We start from the raw sequence: 27,213 nt of genomic DNA on the forward strand, positions 1-27,213 counted from the left end.
TTAAATAAATGCAGGATTTAGCATTTCACCTGAGGAATGTACATTGTACTGCATAATGTGCAAGCATTTGAGACATCAGACTACATTTTTAGTTTTTTTGGGTAAGGTCAACTTATTAGGACAGCTGTAGAGAGACGGGAAATGTTGGAGGGAGAGAGTGGGGGATGACATGCAGCCAAGGGCTGAGGTCAGATTCCAACCCATGGCCACTGTGACGAGGGCTAACAAGACAAGGCAATGCACACCCCTTCTAGCCCACATGTACAAATAAATGAATAAACAAGTAAATCCCAAACTATTAAATGTTTCAGATGCATTTTTTTGTATTTCCATTTGCAGTTGATTGGACTTAAATTGAATTAAAAAACGTATGGACAATATTTCTACTGCACTTTTATCTTCAGTAATAATTTCGGTAATGCAACATACTTTGGCACTATATTTTATCCTTTTAATTGTTTGTAGCTTATCATACATTCGTATAGGCTATCTGTTACAAATGTGTTTTTTTCATTTCTTTCGTGATGCATCCTCGCCTTGTGTAACGGGCAATACAAATAACAATTGTGTTGGTTAGGTTCTAAAATAACATCTCTTGCCTTGCTGTATACCTGTGAACAGTTCTCTGTGAGGCTGTCACTTTGAGCACAGTGTAGTACACCAGAAGGCCGCCAGGGGGGCAATGAGATACTATTACCACTCGGTTCCTCTCGGTTCCACTCGGTTTCCCCTCGTTTCAGAAAGTTTGCTAGAAGTGTTTGAGTGGGCGGATACCTCCCTATCCTCTTCACCCAATAAGCAGAACTTAGAAAGTGATGGAAAGTTTGTGGTGAAAGTGTCTGCTCACAACCTGGATGACAATTAGCGGAGAACTTTCGCCGGTGAGCAGCTGCGCACAGAACAGGTGACTAAACAAACCGGAAACTTGACAACAACAAAATGTGTCTGTCTATATCAATTTTTAAGTTGTTTTCATGTTTAAGGAATTCATTTTTCATAATGCTATAAGTTAAGCGATGGTTTATGTCATGTTCATGGCTTTCATGCTCTGTACGAGGTAGATAAAAGTTGTGTCTTTCGCTCTTCTATTAGAGTCGTCTCTTTGCTTGCTCAGGAGATTAAAGATGGAGTGGCGCCAGCAGACAAGTGTCAGCTGTGCAGACGCCTTCAACGAGGCTCAACGCTGGATTGAGGTATAGACTTCTCTTTCATCTTTTTAAATATTTTTACAGCATCAGAAGTGTGCAGCTATTTGTGCCACTCTTCTGATTTGAATGTGCAAGCAACCATGAAGATTTAGTCCCCCTAATTAACCCCCTGTGGAGAAATGTGTCCTGTTAGCACGGCAGTCATTTCAGCCATGAAAGATCACTTGTCCATTGTTTGTATCATTTGGACTTTCCCTTGTTAGTAACAGCAGATATAAGAGGACTTTAACTGAGGCACATTTACAGACTTATCTTGAGTTGAAATGCAAAGTGTACCTTGATAAGACTCAGGTGAGTGTTTGCCTCCGAACACAGCCTCCAAACACTTTGTGAGAATCCTTTGTGGTTTGCAGATAAAACATGATTTGACTGCAGGCAGCTTCACAGGGGGAATGCACATGGAGGACAGGCAGATCGCCTATGATTAGGTGATGTTTTAAATTAAACACAACACCTTTATGTTGGTTTCTTAAGTGACTGTCCCCTCATGTGTCTTGCTCTGACAAGTCAGTTCCTTGCACATATGCTGTGGTTAATGTGATCAGTGCATGGTGTAGGCAGGTTGTTCTATGCACACACTGTGGAGGATGTGGTTTTATAGAAAATGCTGTTTGTATGTTCCTCATGTCCAAACATTGTAGAAGTTGTAATCCTTAAATCATAACCAATGAGTTCGACTTGCACACTTCGAGAGCTGCATGTTGACCAACTCTAAATGGGACCATTAATGTCGATTGTGTCTGAGTGGATCATTATGAGAATTCTGTCCAGAGCTCTCTTGGCGGTGAGCCCGTGCCAATTTTACTCGTCTATTTTCCTGCACTGACGGATGAAAGGTTGGCTGAACACTGATGAGGTCTGTTTGTGTTGGGGTGGTAAACAATGCTGGATGCTTTTAAGGTAATGCTAAATGGTGTCATAAAGTCTTTCTTGTGCCAAGCAACATAGTAAATGTGTTAGCACTAATATCCACTGTTACAGATTGCAGAATAATACGCTTCTGTTGGCCTGTATGAAAGCATCCAGAAATGGTTGCTGTTTATCATCAGCTGCAGCAATCCCATGTTAATGTTTTCTCATTGCCCGTTTCACTGGAGGAGTAATAGAAATGAATTTGCCTCTTTTACATCATGTAAACAGGCTATTTAGTTTTGGGATGCAATAGGAGCTAAACAGTCCAATTCTTTCTAAAAACAATACCATCTTCTGGGATGAGTTTGACCTCTTTAAAGGGGGTGTGGTTTCACTTAATTTAAAACATTGCTACAGCAATATGTATTTCCTTTATTGATTAATGTGCCAGTTCAAAATCAAAATAGTGAAAAATACTGGCTTTGATTTTTGGTTGCCGGAGGTGAGGTCTCTATAAAGATTTTGTTTGATATATTTGTTTATTTAATAGGGAGATATGCAATGAGCATTGTTTCATATGTAAAATACAAAGTTGATGCCATGCACATACAGGTTACTGATGGTGGCTGTTCCTGTTTAGGCTTTTGGGATTAAAACAGAGGCATGAGACTTAAAGAAATACAGAAATAGTGATGTTATTCAGTCATTATAATGTTATACAAATCTAAAATAGCACCTACAAATTTGAACATGTTTATCATTTATCTCTTTCTAATCAATCTCTATACTAAAATTTTCATTCACTTATTTTTTTATTGAAAAACACATTGACACTGTTCGATCATAGTTCAAGGTCAGATGTGGAGCCGATGTGACACATAGACGTTCCTTTTGAGAGAATATCTGTCGCCATCTAAAGGGATTTTTGCAGACACGTATGTAACTGTGTCATCTGCATACATTTGGCAGCTGACTCTTTTGCAGATGTCAGGTAAATCATTTATATATAAACTGAAAAGTAAGGGCCCTGAAATTGAACCTAGTGGAATTCCCATTCGGCAAGATTGGACAGATGACTAGGCCTATAGAATTTTATTCTTACACATTGCTCTCTGCATTCACGATAAGATCGAAACCAAGCTTTTGCTTTGTTTTTAAATTTCTTTGTGTGAGAATTTCAAGGTTCACAGTATCAAAGTCCTAAAATATGTTTTCCCTTCTACAACTGCCTTCATTCATATACTGTTTCGGTAAGGCAACAGGTCGCCAACTCTGTTGGGTACCTTGGTCTAAAATAAATGTAAATAAAGATCTGGTCAGGTGCTCGAGGCATTTGGGTTATAATTACTGTTTTCCAGTCATGTGGGAATTAATTAGTTCTGATCGATACGTTGACCACATGTGTTACTGATGTTAAAAGAGGAGAACTGTGTTGTTGTTTTTGTTTTTAAACAAAAAAAGGTATCCAAGCCAAAAAATACCCTTTTTGATTTGCCAGATTGTCTTAATTGCATGATAACTTTAACAGTCTCACTTTGATCTTCCTATTTAATATAGAATTAGGCTGGGTGTTTTTTTATCTATCTGTTAACTAAACAGGTTGACAAGTTGCTTCCTTTTTTTAGAATAAGAAAAACTTAAGTGTAAAAACAAAGTTGAAAGCTGAACGGGAATGACAACTCTATTTTTATCCCCTCAACAAACCAAAACTTTAAAATACTTAATTTCTTTTCAATTTTAATATTGTAGACTTATAGAAGCCAGAAACAGCAAATGTTTGTGGCATTTGTGCTTTAAAAAATGGTCAAAGAGAGTTTTCTATTATCGAAGTAGCTGAAAAAGAGTTGATTGAGTTATGATTGATTGCATCACCTGTAAGTTTCATTAAAAAAAATGTAAGCTACATTGTAGATATGAATGGCCTATAATATAGGCATCATTATACTTCCTGTATCTGATTCTTTCGGCTTTGATAACTCTCATAACATATTAAGCTTTCTGGAGAAGGTATACCCATAGACACTTGGTAGAAATCTATTGAGTCTGTGGCTTCAGAGGAAGCAGTCGTTTATTGAAATGACCAATTAAAGTTTTGTTTCTGTAAAACAGACAATATCCTGACCACATGATTGTGTTTTATTGTGCTAACCTGGCAGTGCATTGTTTGTCTGATTCCACTGAGAATCATTTGCTCCATGCCCGCTGCCCAGATCTACCAAGAACGTATTGTGATGGTGGATTCCTGGGAGGACTAATTAGTGAGAAGAATAGCCTTTTGGGGCCCTCTGTTCGTTGTGGAGCCGAACCTTAATGGCCCCATTTTTATGGCCTCGTTACACAGCCTGCTTGCCTTGTGCTTGCCTCTGTCATGTTAATTGATTTAGGTGTTGTATTCTTTGATTTGACCAAAAACATATTTTCAATTGTTTAGTGGGAATGTTTGCCAACATACTGTATACTCTTTATAGGCCCATTGTTTTGCTTGATGGATATTTTGTGTTTATTTTTTACAGAGATCATTTAAACCTTGTCTTTATGAAGTTCTGGGGCAATTTTTAAGGTGTGTGAGATAAATCTTAACAGTGACCAGCGCATTTACAGCTCAGAATGCAGAATTTTGTCACTGATTAAAACCAGATTCCCCCCATACTGACAATTGGGGAAGTAACCTAGTTTTGGTCACTAATCAGCAGGACTGATGCCATGATTAACTTTTTATGTGAGATGTTTACAGCTCCAGCTCAGAAAAAAAATCAAACGTCTGTTCTTTCCAAGTTTGACCACAACAGAGAGGAGGTGAAGAAGCAGCCGATGACAGTGAATGTCCTAGCACTGAGGATAACATTAGCTAGCATGGTGCTGCTGACAGAAAACTGAAGTACAATCTCAAGTAAAGTTTTTGCTAAAGAAAAGGAAATGCAAATAGCCTACCAAAAAATTCTAACCGTGTATTCTTTTTTTAGGAAGTGACTGGAAAATCGTTTGGTTGCAACGACTTCCGTGCTGCCTTAGAGAATGGAGTCCTGCTTTGCGAGTGAGTATTGATGCGCAAACATGAATGTTTGGTGTCTTTTGGGCTTCAATGGAAGATTATTGACTTCAAGCTTCATTTCCATTACAAGAGAGAGTAGTAAGGCTTTTTCAACCAGGCTTTTTTTTTTTTTTTTTAGCTTGATGCTTATAAAATGTGGTAAATAAAAAAAAATCTGAGGAATCAGAATAAATCATTTAAATAGATACCCTCACATAAGAATTTTGTATCATCATCAATGGATTGTTAAGAAGTAAAAAGCCCAGAAGTCCAGTAATGAAACTGTGCATAACATAATTGTTCACACTCATGTTGACTTTTCTTTTTTTTTATATTTCCTTTTTATTATAAGGTTTGCTTAAAACGAAACTCAAGCTATACTCTGTTTTCATATAGTTTTGTGTTGGGGCCCTAGTTTTATCAATGTATTATGTAGATTCTCAAATATGTGTTTCATAAAGATGGATGTATCCTTTTTGTTATAGCTTGATTAACCAGTTGAAACCAGGGATCATTAAGAGGGTAAACAGGCTTTCTACTCCCATTGCTGGCCTGGTGAGTGTTTTTAAACTGCTTAATGTGTGTGAGACATGTACTGTACATGTTTTTTTTTTTTTTACAATAACATAAGAAAATAAAACGGCACCTAGTTACCAGGAAGTCTTGACACATTGTGTGGTTTCCTGCATAAGGCAGTGAGAGACAGGGTTGCCACAGTTTGAATGATCTTCAAACTGCCTTTCAGAGCGACAATCCAACATCTGAATATGTCAAGGTTTTTTTTTTTTTATTGGTCATGAATGCAAATGCTGACTTTTATTCCGACTTCAGGCCGTGTTTGGATGGCGCCATCCAAGTATAATTGCCTAAGCTGCCCCAAGCAAGGGCAGGTAAAGATCAATTGCAGCTTCCCATTAGAGGGCGATAGACATTCTCCAACAGAGACTAGAGTGTATTTGATGGTGGGGTGTGAGGTACAGCAGAGATTCTGCATTTATGTGACAGCCTACAGGACCACACCGGTTGTTTTGCATGTTTTAACCTATTAAATGTGAAATTAATTTACTTAACATTACTGTTGATGTTTATTAAAAGACTACATTGATTTTCTACCCTTCAAGTTGCAATTTGAATAAGTAGAGACTGAACATGCTGTTTGTAGAACCCTTAACTTCCTTTAATTTGCAATAAGTATATTGTCTTTGCATGGTATTTATAATTTCAGCTTTTAAAGGTGGAGTCATTTGCATTATTCATTGCAGCTTGTACACGCACCATTCAAACTGGGTCCCTCCTCCTGGGCTCATTGCCTCCAGAAACAAACACTCAATGCAGGACATAGTGTGTACGTTTACTGCTTGTACCTACACTGCAAGCTAGCACAAGCTAAACACCGGTGTCTGGCACCTGCCTGTCTGCAAGTGAAAACCAACCTGATGTTCACCCTCATTTTGGAACAAGCTTTATCCACGTAGCGTTCCTTCTCACTGTGAAAATGTTTTCTCTTCTTTGCCACTACTTACCTGTCTGCTATATTCACCAGTGTGAATCGTGTCCAATCGCTGAATTGTATCCCCTCCTCACCTACGGCTTTTATTGGTTAGAGGAACCACACCAGCCTAGAAACGTCCTGAGACAACAAAAACAAAGAAAATGTGAAAATGTTCATTACATTTAATGAATTAAACAAAAAAGCTTCATGTTACAGTTTGAGTCAATAAACAGATTTTAATTGAAAATTAATTCTGCAGGTCATCATAAAATACCCCATTCATTTAATTTCAGTGATTCCATATCCAATGTTTGGACACAATGTTTTTTTTCATGTTCAAAGCTGTCTTAATTCCTTCATTTTTCATCATACTTATAGATGATTGATAAAAATGAGTCTCAATAGAAACGGTTTCTGGTCTTACTTTGTTCTTTGTGGTTATCTTCAGGATAATGTGAGTGTCTTTCTAAAAGCCTGTGGGAAACTGGGACTGAATGTCTCTCAGTTGTTTCATCCAGGAGACCTGCAGGACCTGTCCACTCGTGCAACAGTCAGGTGGGCTTTACTCTCATATTTCTGGCTGCTGTTACGCTGATAGTATGTGCTTAGCAAACGTAAAGCCCTTTCAACTTTTACCTGTTTTATCATCAGTTGAAAAATATATTGAAATTCACTTTCATGAAGTGAAACATTTGGTTTCGGCTGTTCTGGGACATTTAACACTAAATGTTTTATTCATGGCAATACCTGTGCTCAAAAAGGTGTTAGTTTTGGATGACTTTCACAGCTGCTTTGCATTTATAAAGGTATTAACATAGGCTGACAAGCTGCTGATTCAAATGAGTTGACTGCTGGCTCTGTATTATTCTGATAAGCAGATGATTAGTTGAGTTTTGCAAATGAAATAGCTGAAATGTCACTTTATGATTCCCTCCCACTAACAGCTCTATCTGTTTTACACAACAAAAAGCATGTTGGTTTAATAATATGCTCTGTCCCTCTGTAAATTACAGTTTAAAGTGATATTAACTTCTGTTTTCCTCATGTGTTTTAGACGAGATGAAAGCAACAGAAGACTCAAAAATGTAAGTTGAGAAGAAAGATTCCTCATTTATTTTCCTCCTTAACAGTTTTTCATTTTCATTCATCATTCATAAATTTATTTTTCTCTTGTGTACTGAAGGCTGTAAAAACGAAACATAAACTTTGTCCTACCCCACCTAGTAAGTCCCCTAAACACTGGCACAAAATGAACCTCCATGTCAGACCAGGTCCAAGGATCTGTACAGGTTCCAGCTCCAGATCCAGATATTGAAAAACCGGGATATTGTTATTTACTGATTGAGTTTGGGGTTCACTTAAAATCTGGCTTTAAACCCCAGAAAGTGTGTGTCCAAAATGTGGTCAACACTACGCCTTATACTGCATCTGTAAACTCATTGCCCCACATGCTTTGTGTATGTGTTTTCTGTGTGTTGAACATGTGAGTACTGTTACTGTGTACACGCCTGTGTGCACTGCTGGTATTTAACATGTTCCGAAGCTGATGAGTTTATCGAGGAAGCCTCATTTGAATCACACAATAGCTGACAACTTGGACCCAGTAATGAGGCTGCTCATCAGAGCTCTCTTTCTTTGAAATGGGTGTTGCAATTTTTTTTTTTCCATTTTACCAATTAGGGACAATTTGCATCCAATGAAATCCACCGTTTTTTCCCCCGCCTCTGGAACGAGATCCACAAATAATTAAAACCAAGTCGCTCAATAATTTAAAATAATTGACAATCATTTGAAAGTTGTAAAGCAGAGCTGGGTGTTGTGTTGACAAACTGTGTCACAACCTCAACAAAATACACAATACATTAACTGACACAGTCTGTATGTGGTTTTGTAAGCCTGTTTGACTGTTCATATTCTACTGATTAAGTATTCTTCATTTTACGGTGAAGGAAGTCATTTGCTTTTAAAATCCAAAGAAAGAGAGACAATGTGGTCTTATTTCATCCATTGACTCTCTTGTGTTTCGTTTTGGAGCCCAGTACATTGAAAGCCTTTCCAGGTCAGATTGAAAAGAAATATCAACGTCTAAGATTAAGCAAAGAATTCAGTAGTTTATAAGATGTTTTCTTTTGTTATGTCAGGAAACTGTATATTTCCTTATACTTGTAAAAAAGCATTGATTTTTTTCAGTACACACAGCAATGGAATTGTTTTGAGCCCCCTCCTTTTTCAGTGTCTCTGGAAGTGAAGATAGAGCGTCTTCAACCAGGCACATTTTCTGCAATGTTAAGGTTTTTGTAATGATGCATTTACTACAGGCAAATATTCTGTTAATTATAAATCTATATTTTGTTTATATTGTAGTAACATCCAATTTTATGAATCTTTAAAATTCAACCTCCTAAATATCAAGCATTTTAGTGATATGACTGTTGTTGGCAGCATCTGATGGGGGATTTTCAGGGTTGTCTTGATAATTTTCTAAGAATAAAATAATGACATTTAATAGGATTAGCCTATGATGATCTGTTGCATGCTGTGTAATTATTTTCTTGGCATCATGCAGATGTTAAGCTTTGAGAAAACAATAACAACCTCCTGTCCCTGTGCTTACACTGCCTGACTAACATAAAAGGTTTAATCTCAGGCTGAACAAATGAGGGTAAACCAGGACACATCTTGGCGTCAATGGTTTAATCAAGTTTAATAGCTAACAAAAGTGCAGTCAGTGGAAGACTCCATATAATGAATCTATGTATGATCGAGTGAAAACCCAATATTAAACTTCACTTATGTTATAGAGATTCTATACAGCTGGAATAAGGCGAGAACTCTGAGACAATTCCAGTATTCAGTGAATGGTTTCTATTGACCTGTAAGCTTCCTGCAGACACTTGATCAAACAGAATGGGGAAAACCCATACAAACGCATTTATTACCTCTCAAAGTTCTTGTCCTTTCATCGAGGTAGCCTTATGCCATTAAATATTTGGTCAATTCCATCATCTCTTAAGACCCTGCATGGATTTTTTTTGTATCGGCTGCTCAGTGATGACTTTGTTAAATTACAAATGGAGCAGCAGCAGAGAGGAGTCTAAATTTCTCTATCAGGGGAAAACTGCGCTTTAAGGCAAATGTGAAGTAAAAATGTCAGATGGAGGCCGACATTTCACAATCTGTTACTCTCCGTCTTTACTATCAGTTGTGAGTTTAAGGATCTGTTGTGTTTTCTTTGTAGAGGTCTCTGAAAATCTCATCCCTAGACCAGCTACAATTAATTGTGGTGATGCTGGGGGACAGTTTCATGACCTGTAACACATGAAAAAGAAAAAAAAAGTTCCTTATTTGTGTTTAAGGATGATTTTTAAAAAGGTTAGCCTGCTACTAGCATGGCTGTCATTACTTCACTCTGGTCAAGAAAGCATTGAATAGATTGCCATGATATTTTGAACAGAGATGACCAGATGTGACCATCATAAACATTTTTTTTTTTTTTGCATGCTGATGTTTGAAGGTTTTTGTATTTTAATCGGGGTCATCATTTCAACATGATTTTGTAAATTCCTTGATTTTTCCTGCATTAGTTGAAAGGAATGTTGACTTCCCTGGTATGGGTGTCTCTGGGTTGAAGTTTCTGTTTTGTTGAGGATGAGCTTGTAGAGGTTTGGGTTATTCATGTTGTTCCATAACTATGCCTAAACAAGAATATGATTAAATGAAACAAAAACTACACATTCCATCTGGCATATTTTACTTTGATTTCTTTTGTCAATCTTCCTAGGTTCTGATAACGATCTACTGGTTGGGTCGTAAGGCTCACTTAGACGCTCTCTACAGCGGTCCCCAGCTTAACTTGAAGGCCTTTGAAGGGCTCTTGGGGTTGGCCTTGTCCAAGGTAAGCTGGGCTTCTGGTCTTTTAACACAGTTGTAGTCCTTTCTTGTTCTTATCTACAGTAACATTGCCCTCCAAATCCAGGCTCTAGATGAGGGCGGTAATGTGTTTGTGAAAGACAGCGGGTACAGAGACGGCTGGGACCAGGACAAGGAGGAGTACCCGCATAAGAGGCCAAGCTATAAGATGCATCACTCTGTGGACAGCATCAACTCTCTGGAGTCCAGAGTCCTTCGCCCAAACAGTGAAGGTACAGTTCCACTCTGCATACTGTCTTCTTTTACTTAATAAGGTGTGCTTAACAAACCACCTGGAGTGTGCTTCCCTTTTCGTTGGAGTCTAAAGATTCTGCACTGCAGCTTTCAGATCACTTGGTCATCATGATCAATCTGATCATATTGGCCGATATTGACACCTGTTGTCCTTTTCTAATTAACACAATTTTGATGCAGTGCACGTTTCGATATGTTTCTCACTTGTCCGAGCTCACCACACATTATTGTATTGATTTCATACAAAGGCATCATTTCCACTCCAAATAAATTGTTTTCCTGAAATCTATCAGCTTATGTAAATCAGAAAAACTAAAAACAAAAACAAAAGCAGACATATTTTTGGCAAACATTCATTTGGTGACGACTTCAGTCAAATCTGTTATATCCAGTACTTTGTCAATCTGAATAGATTTTCTTGGATCAACATCATTCTGGAAACTGCTGATCTCCTAACTCACTCTGTCATTAGTCTGCTCTCTGGCGTACTCGGTTTCAGAGCACGTCAGTGACAAATTGGAGTAAGTTCAACACTGTGGTGATGGAAGAGTCGTGAAATATTTGACACATTGCTCACTAGAGGCTCGTCTACTTGAAGACCCAGTCGTCCACTAAAGAGCTTGCTCTGCTCTGAGAGTTTTAAAGTCCATTTTTATCTCGTGTTTTTCTCTCCTTGTTCTCTTAACTTGTTTATTTTCTGTTGATCATTTATCACTTTTTTTTTTTTTTTTGCCATCTCAAGGTTGTGGAAGTGACGCAGAGGCCGAGCAGGTATTCAGGATGGAGACCACACAGCACTCGACCCAGCAAAACAAAGGTCATGTCCCACCAGCGCTGCTACAGAGAAAACAAGGACAGGAGGAAAATGGAGTACTCTCCAGGTACTGCTAATGTATCTCCTTTGAACACAGCATTCACTTGCTGCTACTAACTCACTCGTCCATAGCTGCTAAAGGACTGAGCGAATGTTGTTTGGTATGTTTATTTAACCCTTTGTTTCCTCACTCAAATTTAAAATTTTCTTCTTTTTTTTGCACATACTTAATGCAAATGATCCCTCTGTATGCTGCTATTTGTTCACTTCTATCTTTAGTTTCTGGTTATTAGAAGCACAATAGGTTTACTTAGTCAAACTAGACTGAGCAGCTGAGTGATATCTTATAAAGTAATGATCATGATCAACAGTATCAAAGGTCTTTTTAATTGGGACAGTGGCTGCTAGGTTGTTTTTATGAATATAATTAAATACTTCAATGAGTAGTCTTGAGTGAAGAGTTTTTTTATTGCCTGCAGCTGGACCTAAACTATTACTCATTCTGTCTGGGACATTGAAGACCCATTGGCCTCCTCTGAACAAGTGTGTTTGTTGTGCCACTCTTTATACAGTTGTCCTCTATTTACCATAGTAACATAACTCTGAAGACTGTGTCAGGGTCTGTTTGGCAGCAGTACTTCAACCGCCCCAACAAGCGTTCACTCCTGGTCGGTGCTTGACAAATTGCATTGCCTTTTTATTTTCATTCGTAGATGTATGTGCCGTATTTGATGAATAAGTCTGAGGTGTCTGCAAGCTTTGATCTCATTCTACTAATTCAACATGGAGCTGCCGTGTGAAGAACTTTGGATGTCAGTGCTCTGCTTTGCTCTGATAATGCTCATCCATACTACCCCACTACTCATCTGCTTGGAAAATGAGAAGTGCCAAGTAACCGTAACCTTATTTTCATAACTCAGCAATTCCTCTTAAAACGTTTGCCTTTCAACGTTTTGAAGCAACTTTTGTGCGATCGAAAACAGTTTCTGAGACACTTTGTATAACCCTCCCAAAGGGATGTAAACAGATGTGGGTGTACCACTCTCTGCCACAGCACTGAAGATGCCCCTATCTCTCCTCCACCTCCCCTTACTGTGACTCCTGTTTGTGCCGTTGATGAAGATCTTTTCCTGCATGCCTCGTGTGAGGAAGACTCAGAGGATGATTACACCGACGCGGATCCGGTCCTAGATGACCTGTACTTACGACGAGTACAGCAGACACTTCATCAGACTTCTACCAACCCGGACTTTGACCGCTTCTTACCACGATATTGGACACCTGAAGAGGAGACTCACGTGCGCACGATCTACCTCGGCTCCCAGAAAAGACCCTGGTATCATAAAATGCAAAGATTAAGGTGCGTTTGCTGCTTTTACTTATCTATGATGCAAGGCAGGGAAACAATTAAAACTCTCATAAAACAAGTACAAGACAAAACTAATCCTGCAGGTTTCTAATTTTCAAAATTCTTAACGAGCGAACAATGTTGATGCATTATTTAACAGCAAGTCATGGTTTAGTCTAAACTATGCCTCCTATAGTTTAAATCTATTAAACCTTTTGTTTGTGATGGTACAATAACCTCTATTTGACATAATGGCAGGTGGTTTTATATCTTCTGTTGTATATTGTTTTTTTAAGAGCTTTACAAAGTTAATTATAGTTTGCCAGTCAAAATGAGAAAGCTTGCGCTAGTTTAACATGAGCTAACTTTGCGAATTACAAAACCTTAAGTTCTTTGTCCTGTTACTTGGAAGGCATTTTGTTTCCAATGTTAATTCTGTTTTACTCACTTTCTGCATCTCCTGTTCCCTCTCTCAATGACTGCAGCCATAAAGCTTTGGGTTCTTCTGAGGAAGAGTTTGACTGTGACATCATTTCCTGGCTTGTGACATCTGACAGAGAATGAAACATCTCAGCCGCATCTGGACAGCCTCAGAACGATGTCTTAGAAACATGCACTCCTGTCCTGAAGATCCAGACCTGGAGCAGATTAATGCGCACACACACACACACACTTCACACTTCAGATTTCCTCTTTTTTTTGCAATGATAGAGTGAACCTGTCTTTGTTGCATTTGCTAAATTTTAATCCATGAGCAAACAAAATAATTTGATTAAGATGTGCAAATATTGCTCTCTATATCCAATATATGTTTTATGACACTACTTAAACTATATATATGTTTTAACTCTTGCTCACTAATTATCTGGCAGTTACTCTGTCACCTAATGATGATGTGAGGACTTTTACAGCACCATGCTGAGTGACTCACTTCATGAGTTGTGTCGTACTTTAATAACCATAACAGGATCATGGTATTTATATCACCAGTTTCCCATGTTCTTTTCTTTGTGAAAATGGTTTTGATATGTAAAAATGAAGTGTGTCACATTGAATTCAATAAAGTGACTTAAATACTGTTCAGCATTAATGCATTGATTCTGCCAAGGTCTTATGTGTGTACAGCAGGTATGTGATTGATTGCATATGATGTATATCTGGTCATCATCTTCATCATGTGGTTTATGGATTTTGGTTACTTTTATTTATAGCAACATTGTGTTCATCAGTCTTTGTTTTTTTTCTGATTGTGTAGAGCATATCAAATCCAGGTCAAACCTGAGAGATCATTTCAGGTCAACCCTGGCTGGATTTGGTAAGTCCTAAAGTTTTGGTTCGATCATCGGAGCAACATTTTCTGAGGCTGCTTTCTTGCTGCTTCGTCTTCTGCTTTTGTTGAGCTCACATACAGAGGAAATTGGGCGGCAAACATCATTTGCCTTTTCATGGAGCACTTTGTGTACCTCCCACTATTCATTTCTTGGCAGAGACATGCCAGTAGAATTTATGACAAACTACAGGATTGTTTGTCAGCACAGTCCTGGTTCCTCCCATCAAGTGATGTCACAGTTTTGATTTACCATCTGCTAACGGCAGCTGTAAGTTACTTGAATGTCACATCTGACATCCTCTTTTGCCCAGTGCAGTGCTATTACCTGTTACAATTCATGGCTGCTGTGTCATCCAGACAGCAACATCTGTTGCTATTTGTACTGCTGCGTTACTTCACTTGCATGCTCCTCTCTGCTCGCACTTTGCTAGCAATTCTGTTGTTTGGATGCAGAATGTGCCATGCTGCAGCTGTAAATACTGGGACATGCCGGCCTGTCATCTAGAATGTGTCAGTTTAAAATGACATGTTTGTGTGATTGCATTTCTGCCATTTATCATTTCTGCTACTGCTCTTATTCTTGTAAAAGCTTTGACTTCAGTCTTTTAAATTTCAGCTTCTTTTACTCTGATCTATTATTTATCATCACGTCCTTCTTTGATTCTCTCTGTACCAGGAGCAAATCACTGACTGACATCCCAATGTTGTACCCTGTGCGGAAAGTTCCTGCTGGTCACATCATTTATGATGTGTACCAAGATGCCGGCATGGCACAGGAGTGGAATCACGACGACAAACACAAGTGTAGCGTGGCTGCCAAGGACAGTGAAGCTCAGTGGCAGGATGTAAGTCTTAATGTTAAAAAAAGACGACAACAACAACAAAACTGTTTTGAAAAAGACAAGGTCTGATTTGTAGCATTTTATGTGATTATGCTTCAAAGCTCCCTATGTTGTTTAACTGGAAAGTTTTCCCTGGTGTGGTGGAATGTAAGATGCTCAAACTATGCTTATTTCAAAGTTGAGATTGAAAGTTAATCTTGAGCTACACATTATTTGTAATATCCCATAATATTTAGCCAATTGTCCCTTTTTAGTACCGTTTTAATATTCAATATTGACTTTACATTGCTTTTTTTATGCAAAGTACTAGTACTTTGCATAAAAAGTAAAAGTACTAGGTTATTAACTTGTTACAGGACCTGACAAAGTGGAAGAACCGTCGCAGGAGCTCTAAGTCTGAACCCCGCAGAAAGTCCCAGGACAGAGAGCATGTCATAAAGCAGATGGCTTATGGGGACGGCAGAATCTTTGACAGAAATGGAGGACAAGAAGGACGGCTGAAGAGGTAGCTCATACTACAAATGTAACAAAAATTATTTAACAATCTGAACAAAATCTTTTGTTGTCACCAAGAATTAAAATAAAGTTTTGTATGGATAGCCGCTGAGCTGGCTTGATAACTGTTTAGTATGCCACGGTGAACTGCTGTAATATGACACATGCCCTCCCCCCTCATCTTTCTGCTTCCTTTTATTACATCTCCTCTTCTTTCCTTACACGCTAATTTCCCAGAGACCAACAGTCACCACGCAGGCATATCTCTGCCCCCCGTCCTTACTCCACCTCTCCTCCATTGAAATCAGCAAGCTTTGATCTGAAGCCACGTACTCGTGCTCTGCTGGCTCGTAGCTACGCCACAGAGACACCTTACAGCCCCACGGCTCCACTTAGCCCCCGTATCTCAACCCGCTCTCCGGTAAGTCTACAATTTTGTTTCTGAGTAATCTCCCTGATCTTTATTCACATCACTGGGCATATTTACTGAAGTATACTTGTGATGAAAATACCGATATAAGTGATTACAGCAAATATTCAGGCACAGATCCTGTATAGCATCTGTAGAATAATTATTTGTTTAACATTTGTACATAGTAAAATAAAAGCCAGTTTCAACTTCTTTTAGGGGGCATCCGTTGGATCCATGCCCGCCTCAGATGGGATCATTTTGGGAGAGGAGACTCACTTTGCCTCCCTGGCTTCAGATGGAGCAGGAGTTACCACACCTTCTCCAGACTGTCCTTTCAGCTCCCAGACCCCCGTCAGAGCCCAGGGCTGTCTGGATCCTTTCGAACCCACTGCTGAATCCGCCCAGTCAGAAAATGTCTTTACAAACCAAATCTCCACGCTGATCACAACTCTACAGTCGAGCAAGTCCACAGAGTCGCCCAGCAACAGGGTTACATCTTGCGTTGACCCAAAAGTTACAACTCTTTGCCCTGATGCAGTTAATCAGCCAGCTATTGATCATCTGGTGGACTTGACACATCAAAACCACAAGTCCCACGAAGGCACCCAGAAGGAATCTTGTGAACCAGCTGTGCAGCAAGGCCGAGGCCAACAGTCTTCAGGCAGCTACAAGTACTTTCCCAGAGCTGGGTCGTGGTCTGGCTCAGCAAGCCTTCCTCGTGGTTACAGGAGATCTGAGGGCTCAACCCGTCTCTCATCTGCAATCACAGCCAGACCCTTTGGGAGCAAGCAGTCCAGGGTGTCCTCACTGTCCAGACTGAGTAATGTAAGTTTGGTGCTCTTTGATTCTAGTAGAGTTAAACCAAATGGTCTACTCACAGTTAGTCATGAGTGAATAAAAAAACTCTTGTCTACAGAATTTCAGTTAACCTGTAAGTCTGCCTAAAAAGGGTCTGCATTGTAAATTTGGTGAACATTACTCATGGGTAGTATGTAGTAAATGTATTGTTGCATTACTTGCAGATGTGGGGTAATAGAGATTTGTCGTGGGCAGTGTCGGTGTGAACTTCTAAAATGAACTACTGAGCCCATTATCACCAAGTCCAATCAGATGGCTCAGATATGTTTAGTATGTGTTACAGGTTGCTTTCACTATGACATGCTTTCATGCAAGTATACATTGAAGAATTAGCTATTACTGTAAACATTTTGAGATAAACCTACAACACTGTGTGACGAAATATACATTAGCAACAATCTCTATGCAACAGTCCATACCCAAACTTTGTAGCCTAGTTTGCATCCAACTTGAAATGTGACAGATTATTTTTATTTTTAAATGAATATCTCTCTCTGATAGAGAGATAAATAGGGGATATGGAACTTGAAGTTCTGCAGAGTTCCACAATCGTTTGAGCTTTTAGAATAGGAGGAGGAACCACCTGCAGATCTTTATCGTACGGTCAAGATGGTACAGTATCTGGCTTAATGGACGTATAGCACTCATAAGTGTGCATCAGGCTCTTTTAATTAATATAATTTTTTTGTGGGAGGGTGTCCATAGGAGTGTGTGTTATCATTGTTATCTTGGATCAACCTTCCTCATCAATAATGAAATAGCTGCTGCACCACTGTGAAGAGTGTTAACTCAATGCAAGGTTACACATTTTCATATTCACAAAGCTGTGTGACTATAGATATTATGTACCAGTCTTACAGTGACATTTCAATGCTGAAATATAAATAGTGCAATCAGATGTCACTTTACTGTCACTCTGAGCATGTGTTGTTTTGTCCTTCTCTAGGTAGACAACAACCAGGGTCTGCAGTTGAAATGTGAGAAAGAGGAATATCCTCATGTACCCGCTGAATCGTCACTTAAAAGACAGACTGCAACCATCCATCTGAAGAGTCCGTTCCAGGCTGCCATCTTACTGAAGAAAGAGAAACAGGGCCAACAGAATGGTACAGATCAGGGGGAGGAGGTAAAGGGTGTCACTCTTTCAAGCCAGACCTCCTTCCAGGCCCACGGCTATCACCATCAGCCCTCCAGCCAAAACCTGCTACTACCGCAGCCTTATTCAAACCTGCAGGCCCACCACAACAAAAACTCCACCCTTCCTACTTATGAAACTCTGGACCAATCACAGGTATAATGTATTTTCAGGACCCATGGGTGGACTTTATGCATATATTGAAGCACATGTTAAAGGGTAAAATTAGCTTTGGACAGTTTGAATATTTTTAATCAAACTTTCCTTCAGGGATTATGAAACCAGAATCGTCTTTCAGTCAGGGATGGTGCTGGTTGAGGACTAAATTAGCCACCGCTATCTGAGAAAAATGTGCTGATGTTGTGCATGTTTTGCCTGTGTATTCAGTAGTAGTAGTAGTTTAAAGCTATCTCACCAAAAGCATATTTTTTTAGTTATTTATTATTTATTATATTAACTTTTTTTTTTTACATCAGAGATGATTGTTAGGTTTTTTTATTATGTTTTAGTACATTTTATTGAAAGGCTTTTCTTCAAAGTATTACATCTAAACCTCTTAAAATAAAAACCACATAGGATGACATTTATATCAGGTTCACTGTGATGATTGAACTATTGTGTATGTAATAACCTGGCCCCTCTATGTGTCACTATTTGTGTAGCAGGCCTCTGAAGTATTTAGTTTCTGGGACGCGTGGGACATTGGATCACAGGGTGTCAGCTTTACGTGTGTGTGTGTGTGTGTGTGTGTGTGTGTGTGTGTGTGTGTGTGTGTGTTTCTGTGTGTGTGTGTGTGTGTGTGTGTGTGTGTGTTTCTGTGTGTGTTTCAGGTGGATCACAGTGACATGAGAGTGAGCCTTACTCTTAAACCCAACAGTAGACCAGACTTTGGTTTCCAGACTCACTGGGACTCTACTGGGGTGAGGGTCAAATTCATTCAGCCAGGTAAGACTTTTAGATTTATTTAACTGTTGTTCACTGTAGTTTTGCCTCATTAACATCACATTTAACGTTAGGTCGCCATGTTTGTTTTGAGAAATATAAAGTAATATAAGGACATTTTGATTAAAGAGACTGCATTTGTATGTGCAATGTGCTCTCAGGTTTTTTTGTAGGGAAATGTATTCAAACATCCTGCACTTAGAAACAGATCAGTGACATTTTCAGGTTACACATATGACAGAGAAACCTTGCACAAATTTTAAACAACCAAAACGCAAACAATAATGCTAAAACACAAGAAAGCCTCTCATGTGGCTGGAGGTTGGTTAAAAAAAAATGCTGAAGGAAAAAAGTTCCTGAATTTGATTTATTTTCCCTCAGTTTCTTTTCTGCACATTGACCATGTATGTATTAAACTAAAAACTGCCCTACAAAATGTAGCCATTGATTTTGAACTCCGTCATGAATATTTAATTAGATGTTAGAAGATGTCTTACTTACTCGCTGCTATGTAGAGTTGGTTTACTGGCCTCGTTTTCAGCTAATGACAGCAACCTTGTCCTCAATACTCCAGCTTGTTTCTCAGGTCTTGTTAAAAAAGTATTTTTTGAAGCCGCTTCCTTTTTTTGTCTTTCTGGTTTTATGCTACACTGTCATCTTTCTACATTTTCGTGACACCTGTCCCCCCTCCTCCTCAGGCAGTCCGGCGGAGCTGTGCCAGCTGTGTGTGAACGATGAGATCGTGGCTGTTAATGGCATTGCAGTGGCACACATGAACTACACCCACTGGAAGGATAAAATGACGTCTTCCCTGCAGACCGGCAGTCTGACTATGGACATACGGCGCTATGGCAACAAAGGTAAGATAATGAGAGAAGGGTTTTTTTTGTAACGTTGTGAAATTATTTGCTATAATTGAACCCCTAACTTTTTACCAGCGGGCACAAATATTGGTTCACAGTGTGGCCTCAGTTCATGATGAGTGGTTATTTTCATTAGACTGGAGCACCAGTGAGGAGAGTCATCACAACCAGCCAGGCCAGAGCAGGATGACCCTCAATCTAACTGCTTCAGCTCCCGTTCTGATAGGTTACCCTGATCACCATGCCAACAGTGGTGCCTCTACAGACACCACAGTGAAAGTGTCAAAATCCAATTGGCAAAGCGACAATGTGAGCAAACGTTTAAGCCAGTTATAATCCTCAGTTCAAAAATAGAAGCAAATAGCTCTTCTCCTGCAGCATCATGATAAGTGGTGCTCATCAGGTGAATCTTGGTGTTCTTTCACCTGCCCAGGTTATGCAGGGTAAAGGCATGAACGGAGAGCTTGCTGACAACAACAGGACAGCCAGAACTAAAGGTAATAACAGGCATCAAGTCTATAACGGCAACAGTCGAGATAAACACCTGTAACTCCTCACATGAAGTTTGTTCTGATGTACTTCCTCACCCTATCCGACCTTCCTCTTCATTTAGATAATAATAATGCTATAAAGAAAAATCAGAGACGCAGGGCTGAATTTTTCAGACAGAAAGGTAAAATTCCTGTTTAAGCTTGAACCTTTTATGTAAAGCAGCTTTGGGGGCTGGGGCTTGGCTTGGTTTAGCTGCTAAATAAAAGCATTCAAAAGATTAATGTAAGTAAAGGACTTACGTAAGCATTTTAATCAAAGAAGGGAACCTGGAAAAAAATTAACTAAATATATAATCTGTTCTTGTTGAAGCATTCCACAAATGAATGTTCAATATATATCTTATTCTTCATTTAAAATTAACATTGCAGGTCTTTGGTGAACACAGATCTGACGGCAATCCTTGTGTTTACAACATCCAGTGTGCATCAAATTCTCCTTTTACTGAAGTATTAGATGTTCTATGTGTTAATGGGATGTGGCTGGATTGTGATGCTGCTGTCCTTTTGCAGTTGTTAATGAATCTGATGCATGTCCTACTACAATGGCTTCTCTCTTCAGGCTCTGCAGGATTCAGCTCATGGGTTTACTTGTGTGGTAAAAGTTTGCCCTGTGTGTGGTGTTTTCTTATTTTGGCTGTACTTTGGGATGCATGCTGTTGTCTAAAAAAAAAAAAAAAAAAATTTTTTGTGTGGAGCATTTTCACCAAAAAGACGAAGCAGATTTGCTGTGATGCAGTTTGTGAAACCGTTTTACACCCACTTTACAATTCCAAGCTTAAGCCTTTGCTAAACCATGTCTTTTCAAGTGTGTATATGTAGTATTGTGAAGCTGGGGATACATTAGCCATATTTTCTGATTTACATAGAGATCTGCTGATTCTGATATCAGGACTGAAGATTAAATCCTAAATACTCTCATCTACTCAGATATTTGGGCCACCTTACATTCTATAGTTGTGATCAAAGACTAAATATAAAGATACATTATTCTTGTTCAGTCAAGGTTTATGACCAGATATTGCTGCAGGCCTGAAACTGAGATAACTTTGTATTGTTATTTTGCTTATTTGCCTCTGCCCAAAAATAATGTTTTTTGTTTATTTCTAAGAATTATTTTTGGGTTTCTTTCTGCCTTATTTTAGAGGACAGGATAGTGGATAGAGTAGGAAATCAGGTGGAGAGAGTGAGAACGGTCATGCAGAATTGGAGTCCAACCCTGGCATCCCCGCTTTGATGGCTACAGCCTCTTTAAAAAAAAAAAAGGCAATGGGTGCCCCATGCCTTTATCATATTTTGGCCTATAGTTAACATTGTTACAACTTTATTTTTGTTGCAGGGTACACTGTTTACTTGCTGTAAGTCTTGTTTTCTATATCACAAGCGTGTAATGTAAACTGTAAACTTTGTTGTCCTTTGTTGTTAGATGCTGCAAAAGATCTGTCAGGGGTCAGAAATACAAGTAAAATGTGCACTGTTTGGTTGCTGCTTGTGTGAAAAGGTGCATACATACTGTATGCTTACATAGACACAAAATGCATGATGCATAAGTCATCCATTGTTTGAGCCAAAGCATTTCCATAATGCTTTATATTCTCGGTCTAATGTATCTCCAGCCGTTTTGTGATGAATGTGTAACCTTTAGACACAACTTCAATATATTTTAGGAGATTACCTGACAAATGTTTTCCAGTACTGACCTCCTCTTTTCTTCCTCAGGAGGTTCAGAATCTGCAATATCTGATGTAAGTTACCACCATCATTATTACTTGATCAAAGCGTGTTAAAACATAAGTTATCTGTGTGTGTGCTTATAGAGTTTGTGTACTGTGCTGTGATCTTGTTAGAATCTTTTTATCTATTTTTTTGCATCACCAGCTCCAGGTGCCATCGCTCAGCCCCTCCTCGTCCAGCTGGTCATGGGACCATGAAGAAGATCGAAGGCGTCAGGAGAAGTGGCAGGAAGAACAGGAGCGCCTCCTACAGGTGAACAATCTTTTCACCAGCACAGAATTGCAAAAAAAGATACGGACCTGAACATTATTTTTAATTTGAATCATCATCTAACATTTAAAGATGTGTGTGTGTTTGTTTTTTTAAGGAGCAGTACCAGCGGGATCAGGAGAGGCTGGAGGCTGAGTGGCAGAAAGCACAACAAGATGCAATGGGAGAGGTTTGCATGCAGATAGTTTCTGATGTCTTCATTTTTATGAATGAGTTAATGAAGCTTCTCCTGTATGGTCATTGCTTGTCTTGTATTTTATTATGTGAAATAGTTTTTCCAGAGTATAAACGTTGTCTTGGGGATAAGATTTCATGTTTTCCCAACATTGTGATGATGTCAGACTGGTTTAAGTTTGACTGTGTGTTTTGACAGTAATAAGATCAACAGACTACCTTTACTTTTACAGATAAATACAATGTTCGTTTTCTGGTATTTCCTTTCCTCTCATGCAGTTTTGATATCCATTTGAACCCAAATGAAAGTGAAACAAAGAAAAATGAAAGTCCTGTCATATGATACATTGAAGTGCTTCCCATTGTTTCTACAAAACTTCATTTATTTCCTTTTTTGTGTACATGTAGAAGAGCAGCTTTGCTGGTGGGATAACCAACGATAGTGAGCGCTTTTCCAGCACCCTGTTTCATGTGAACGGACTGACAAACAAAACCAGAGACGAGGAGCACAGCCCTGAGAAACACGACCTGAAAGAAGCAGGATCAAAGACTCAAAGTGATGCACAAGGAGTGCAGAGGGACAGGATCAATGGACAAGCCTGGTAAATAAACTTTTCCTCCGCTTGTTTTAAGTCAACATCAGCTCTTCTCCATCACTCCATCTGAGTGTAACAGTGTTTGTGTGTGGTGCATTTATTGCTTACATTTAAAATCAACCTTTTTAAGCATTGATTTGACAAATTATTATTATTTTTTGTTTTTTTTACTTGTCCTGATCTTTTCTTCACTGCTGCTGGTGCTGAACTTGATGCGCTTCTTGCTGCTTTGTTCGTTTCATGCTGGTCATGCTGTTCATGCTGTTCATGCTGTTCATGCTGCACCTCAGGGCTGAGGACTTGTGTGGCTTTGCACAGCTGTCGCCTGCACACAGGTCAGAACACAACAAGCTCAAGTTTCCTTCTCAGTGTGACTCAGTCCTACAGTAGTTATCGTGTAAAAGTTATTTATATGCAGTATAGCTCTGGGCGTAAAGGTCCAAGTTTAGTGTGTTTGTCTGCAAAGCTAAGCTACCAAAATATCGTTTGAATTCTATAATTTAAAAATGATTTTAACCATGTGAAAGCGTCACCCACTTTGTAGCCAACATCGGCATGCAGCCTTGTCTGGTGCAGATCCTGAAACCCAAAGTATTCTCATTTTTGTGTGAAATAATTGGGAGCTTTTTTTGTAGGGCAAAGTCCTTGTCTACCCCCGTATTAGCTGGCACTCACAAACAGCCCAGAGGTAAGTTTGGTCAACCCCTCGCTGTAATGAAACTCTTCCCTTTTCTGGTGATGCAGTGTACTAGGCTAACCTCCCTTTCTTTGGTTGGTCCAGGTGAACAGAGGAAAAGCATGGGACACTCTGTTTCTAAAGGTGAGAAAGAGAGACAGCAGATTTTGGAGGAGATGAAGAAGAGGAATCATCTTCTGACTGACAACAGCTGGATACGTCAGCGCAGCAGCAGCTTTTACAAGGAACCAGTCTATTTGGGTGTTCCTCTCAAGAGGTGGGTGCACCTGTACTGTGTCCTCTTGGTCATGATGTTTTCTCCCTGTCTTTTTATTTTTCTTAGAAGAGTTAAAATGCAAAGCAAATGTGTTGTCTACTCTGCAGATATGAGTCTCTGGACAACCTGGATGCTTTCCGCCAGTCACCAATCTCTAGCACTACATTCAGTTACCCTCGTCCACACTCAGCTGCCCCGGGTTATGGTGCTCCCAGTAGGAACTCATCCTCCCGCTACAGCACTGGAGGTATACCATACCAGAGAAGTACAACCATTGACTCTGCTCATCAAGGAAGGTTGGTAATGATGCAACTATAAAGCCTGTTTCTCTTGTGCATGAGTGTTATTTTCTCTGTTTGATCATACATTCTGGCCTCACACTGTTGACGTGTGCTGCCTCAGGATCAGTGGCAGGAGGACTTGCAGTGTGTGTGAACGCCTCCTGGGTAGTGGGGCAGCCATGGTCATAGAGACCTTAAGTCTCTGCTTCCACCTTGCCTGTTTCCAGGTGAGAGGTCACTTCAGGTAAAGGTGCGGTCACAGTAGCTCCAAGCCCTACGAGTAACTGCTCTGTTCATCATTCACATCTAAAGAGGGGCCTCCTATTTGGTGCACACTCTTCAGTTTTACATGTCAGACTTAGATAAGGCCATATGTAGGCGGGTATTTTTTAAAACAGAGGATCCACAAAGAACAGAGTCATATTTATTACGTTTTGAAAGATCTTGTGTTTGAAACAGTGAAATCGCCTCTACCAGGTGTACGTTGGGAGGGAGCAATTTCAGTCCTCTGTTTCAAAAAGTAATGTTCTCATCTTCGCCCACATGAAAACACAAAAAGCAATGTTATGGCTGTCGTGAGCATGCCAAGTCAAAAACAATGTCCTTGATATGCTAATATTTTCTCACCATTCCTCTGCAATGACCATTTCATTTACAGAGTTGTCCATTCAGGCGCCTCTGGGGGACATTTAAATAGGGCTGAAGACTATTGTGACCGTACCTTTTAAGTAAGGTCAAAGAGTCTCACACCTGTAGTTAATTTAATCACAATCACATGTGCTCATAGGAATCTGCTTATAGGTTAACTTCTGCCACCTTTCCATGCCTCTATCTTTCCTACCTGTCTCTCTCCTCATGTGTATTCGGCTCCTGGCCTGGTGGACAGAAATTCTCGTTTTGTTGTTCGGGTGCTGTTTATCTTTCTGTTCACTGCATGTGATTGGTTAAGAGCAACACGCCCGCCAGTTGTCCCGCTTCACTTTTTAGATGCTCACTGTGAATATGTCACTGGCTGAGGATCCCCTGATTTAATTGACTTGGCTTCATTAGCATGTAGATGTAACAGTCGCTTCTTCAACCCTCCGCTCTGTATGTGTTGCATGCGCACAAAGCACTCATCAAATATTTATAGATTGTATGTGTTGTTAATGCAAAAACAAAGCTTATTTCAGTGCTTGGGTTTCACATATTCTGCTGAGGTGATTTAGACACAAAGGCCCACGTTGCAGGTCAGCTTTGTCTTGAACAATCCTCTAATGTTTTCTCACCTCTCCCTCCTCTCAGTGCGTGGGCTGCCAGCGACACCTCGGAGGAACTGAGACTGGAGTCCAGGTTCGAGTCCGAAACAGGAAGCCCTTCTGTGAGCCCTGCTATTTTCAACTCAAGTGTGAGTATTGTGGGACAATCAGTTAAACTTATTTCCTCAGACGGCATATCAAACGTCATAGTTTTAATCATTTATTTATGGTTTATTGGATAGGGACACATACAATATACATGAACAAACTGAACACAGCCCATCCAATGCAGGTATCATAGTATTTTAGCGGATGCTAATTTGCAACACCTGTCCCTGTCTCTAACCCTCTCAGATTGTCGATTTATTTTTGACTAAAACAGACTGAATTTGGATGGGGCTTTACTAATGTCCATGATATTTAACTTTGAATAGCAAATCAAATTCTATTATTGATGATCTTTTATTCAACTTTTAGCCCCTTGTGCCCCCTCCATGTGAGCAACTCACCTCCCTCAAGATTACTGAGTAGCACCAGAATCAGGGTGAATTTCAGCCAGAAAAAACTGCAAGAACACGGAGTGATATCATCCACACAGCCAAGGCACGAGTTTTATGTCCTACAATAACAAGTTGTGAACTCTATGATGTGGTATAAAATGTTGTCGTGTGGATCCACAGGTTAATAATACTCTCGACTTCTGTTCTTTTAAATATAGTTAATATAGTACTTAGTGTGTCTGTCCTTTCTTCTGCTAATGTGTTTTCAGTCAAATTTAATATATGAAATAAAGTAATGAAATGATTAGTGTTTGATAAATAATGTTATTTTTCTGTCATATTTAGTTTGCTATTTTCCTAATAGCCTTTTACAGATATCAGATAATCGGCATTAATGTAACACCTGTATGGAGGCACCTTTTAACCTTCTGTACTGAAGCACTTTCTTCTTTGTTCTAATCTCACTAAGTGCACTCTGGGATTAATAAATGGTCTGTCAAACACATGTATCTCTAACATTAAAAATGACCTTTAATAAAATCTTAATTGAATAAAGTACACAGAGCTTTATCCAAAAGGGTTGTTTCATTTGTTTACCACATGGTGGCATCATTTGTCTTTGAATTCAAAGTCATTAAAATAATGGACCTACATCTGAGGCACATTGTTCAAGATCACACAACTTTTTCAAATGTTTAGGCTGTGTGTTTCAACAGAACTCAAGTACAGGTACTCTGCAGCATTTATGAATATGATTATTTCAGATGAATGTTTTTTATGCATTTTGCCTTTATTTTGATAGGATAGTAGATAGAGTAGGAAACGGAGAGAGTGGGGAATGACATGCGGGAAAGGAGCCACATGTCAGACTTGAACCCAGGCCGCCCGCTTGGAGGACTATAGCCTCTGTATATGGGGTGCGCCCAAACAGTTAGGCCATCAGCAACCCCATTTATATGATTATTTACTAAGTATGAATTAACCTTAAATTCAAATTCAAATAATGCAACATTTACAGTATCTGAAATAAAGGATGTGTGCTGTGATTACTTGCCCTCTTGTAAACTCTTGATAATAAAATACTCGAAAACTTGTGAATATTTTCAAAGGTTTTAAGGAGTATCTAATTTCTC

The 27,213-nt window shown here is 39.3% G+C and overlaps 1 protein-coding gene across 8 annotated transcripts; it reads left to right on the top strand.

The window, feature by feature from the left end:
* The first annotated feature begins 741 nt into the window (after positions 1-741).
* Positions 742-26,650, top strand: lmo7b (LIM domain 7b). 8 transcript variants are annotated; one of them, XM_061036155.1, is made up of 31 exons: positions 742-904; positions 1,115-1,193; positions 5,024-5,094; positions 5,577-5,646; positions 7,032-7,138; positions 7,638-7,668; positions 10,365-10,478; positions 10,560-10,725; positions 11,490-11,628; positions 14,165-14,224; positions 14,916-15,084; positions 15,438-15,586; positions 15,814-15,997; positions 16,205-16,813; positions 17,793-18,137; positions 18,812-18,926; positions 19,622-19,783; positions 19,923-20,095; positions 20,220-20,283; positions 20,400-20,459; positions 22,054-22,079; positions 22,213-22,320; positions 22,436-22,507; positions 22,921-23,114; positions 23,399-23,443; positions 23,744-23,796; positions 23,890-24,061; positions 24,169-24,357; positions 24,464-24,569; positions 25,627-25,729; positions 26,058-26,650. In XM_061036155.1, exons 1-31 carry the CDS (start codon positions 855-857, stop codon positions 26,078-26,080), a joined length of 4,008 nt encoding a protein of 1,335 aa, XP_060892138.1. In that variant the 5' UTR covers positions 742-854; the 3' UTR covers positions 26,081-26,650. The 8 variants fall into 8 exon arrangements, with proteins under 8 accessions (XP_060892138.1, XP_060892146.1, XP_060892154.1 ...); XM_061036163.1 differs by lacking the exon at positions 20,400-20,459 and adding an exon at positions 20,897-20,932; XM_061036188.1 differs by having other exon boundaries at positions 751-904; positions 1,093-1,193.
* Positions 26,651-27,213: the final 563 nt, after the last annotated feature.

The sequence above is a fragment of the Labrus mixtus genome, chromosome 1 (assembly GCF_963584025.1).
Source record: "Labrus mixtus chromosome 1, fLabMix1.1, whole genome shotgun sequence".
In the NCBI taxonomy this organism is placed as follows: Eukaryota; Metazoa; Chordata; class Actinopteri; order Labriformes; family Labridae; genus Labrus; species Labrus mixtus.

Bases quoted from the DNA above. Each gene is read 5' to 3' on its own strand.
- lmo7b (XM_061036155.1), top strand. From the start codon at position 855: ATGACAATTAGCGGAGAACTTTCGCCGGTGAGCAGCTGCGCACAGAAC. The intron at 23,797-23,889 runs GTAAGTTTGGTC...TGGTTGGTCCAG, and splicing joins CACTCACAAACAGCCCAGAG to GTGAACAGAGGAAAAGCATG. The intron at 24,062-24,168 runs GTGGGTGCACCT...TCTACTCTGCAG, and splicing joins TTGGGTGTTCCTCTCAAGAG to ATATGAGTCTCTGGACAACC.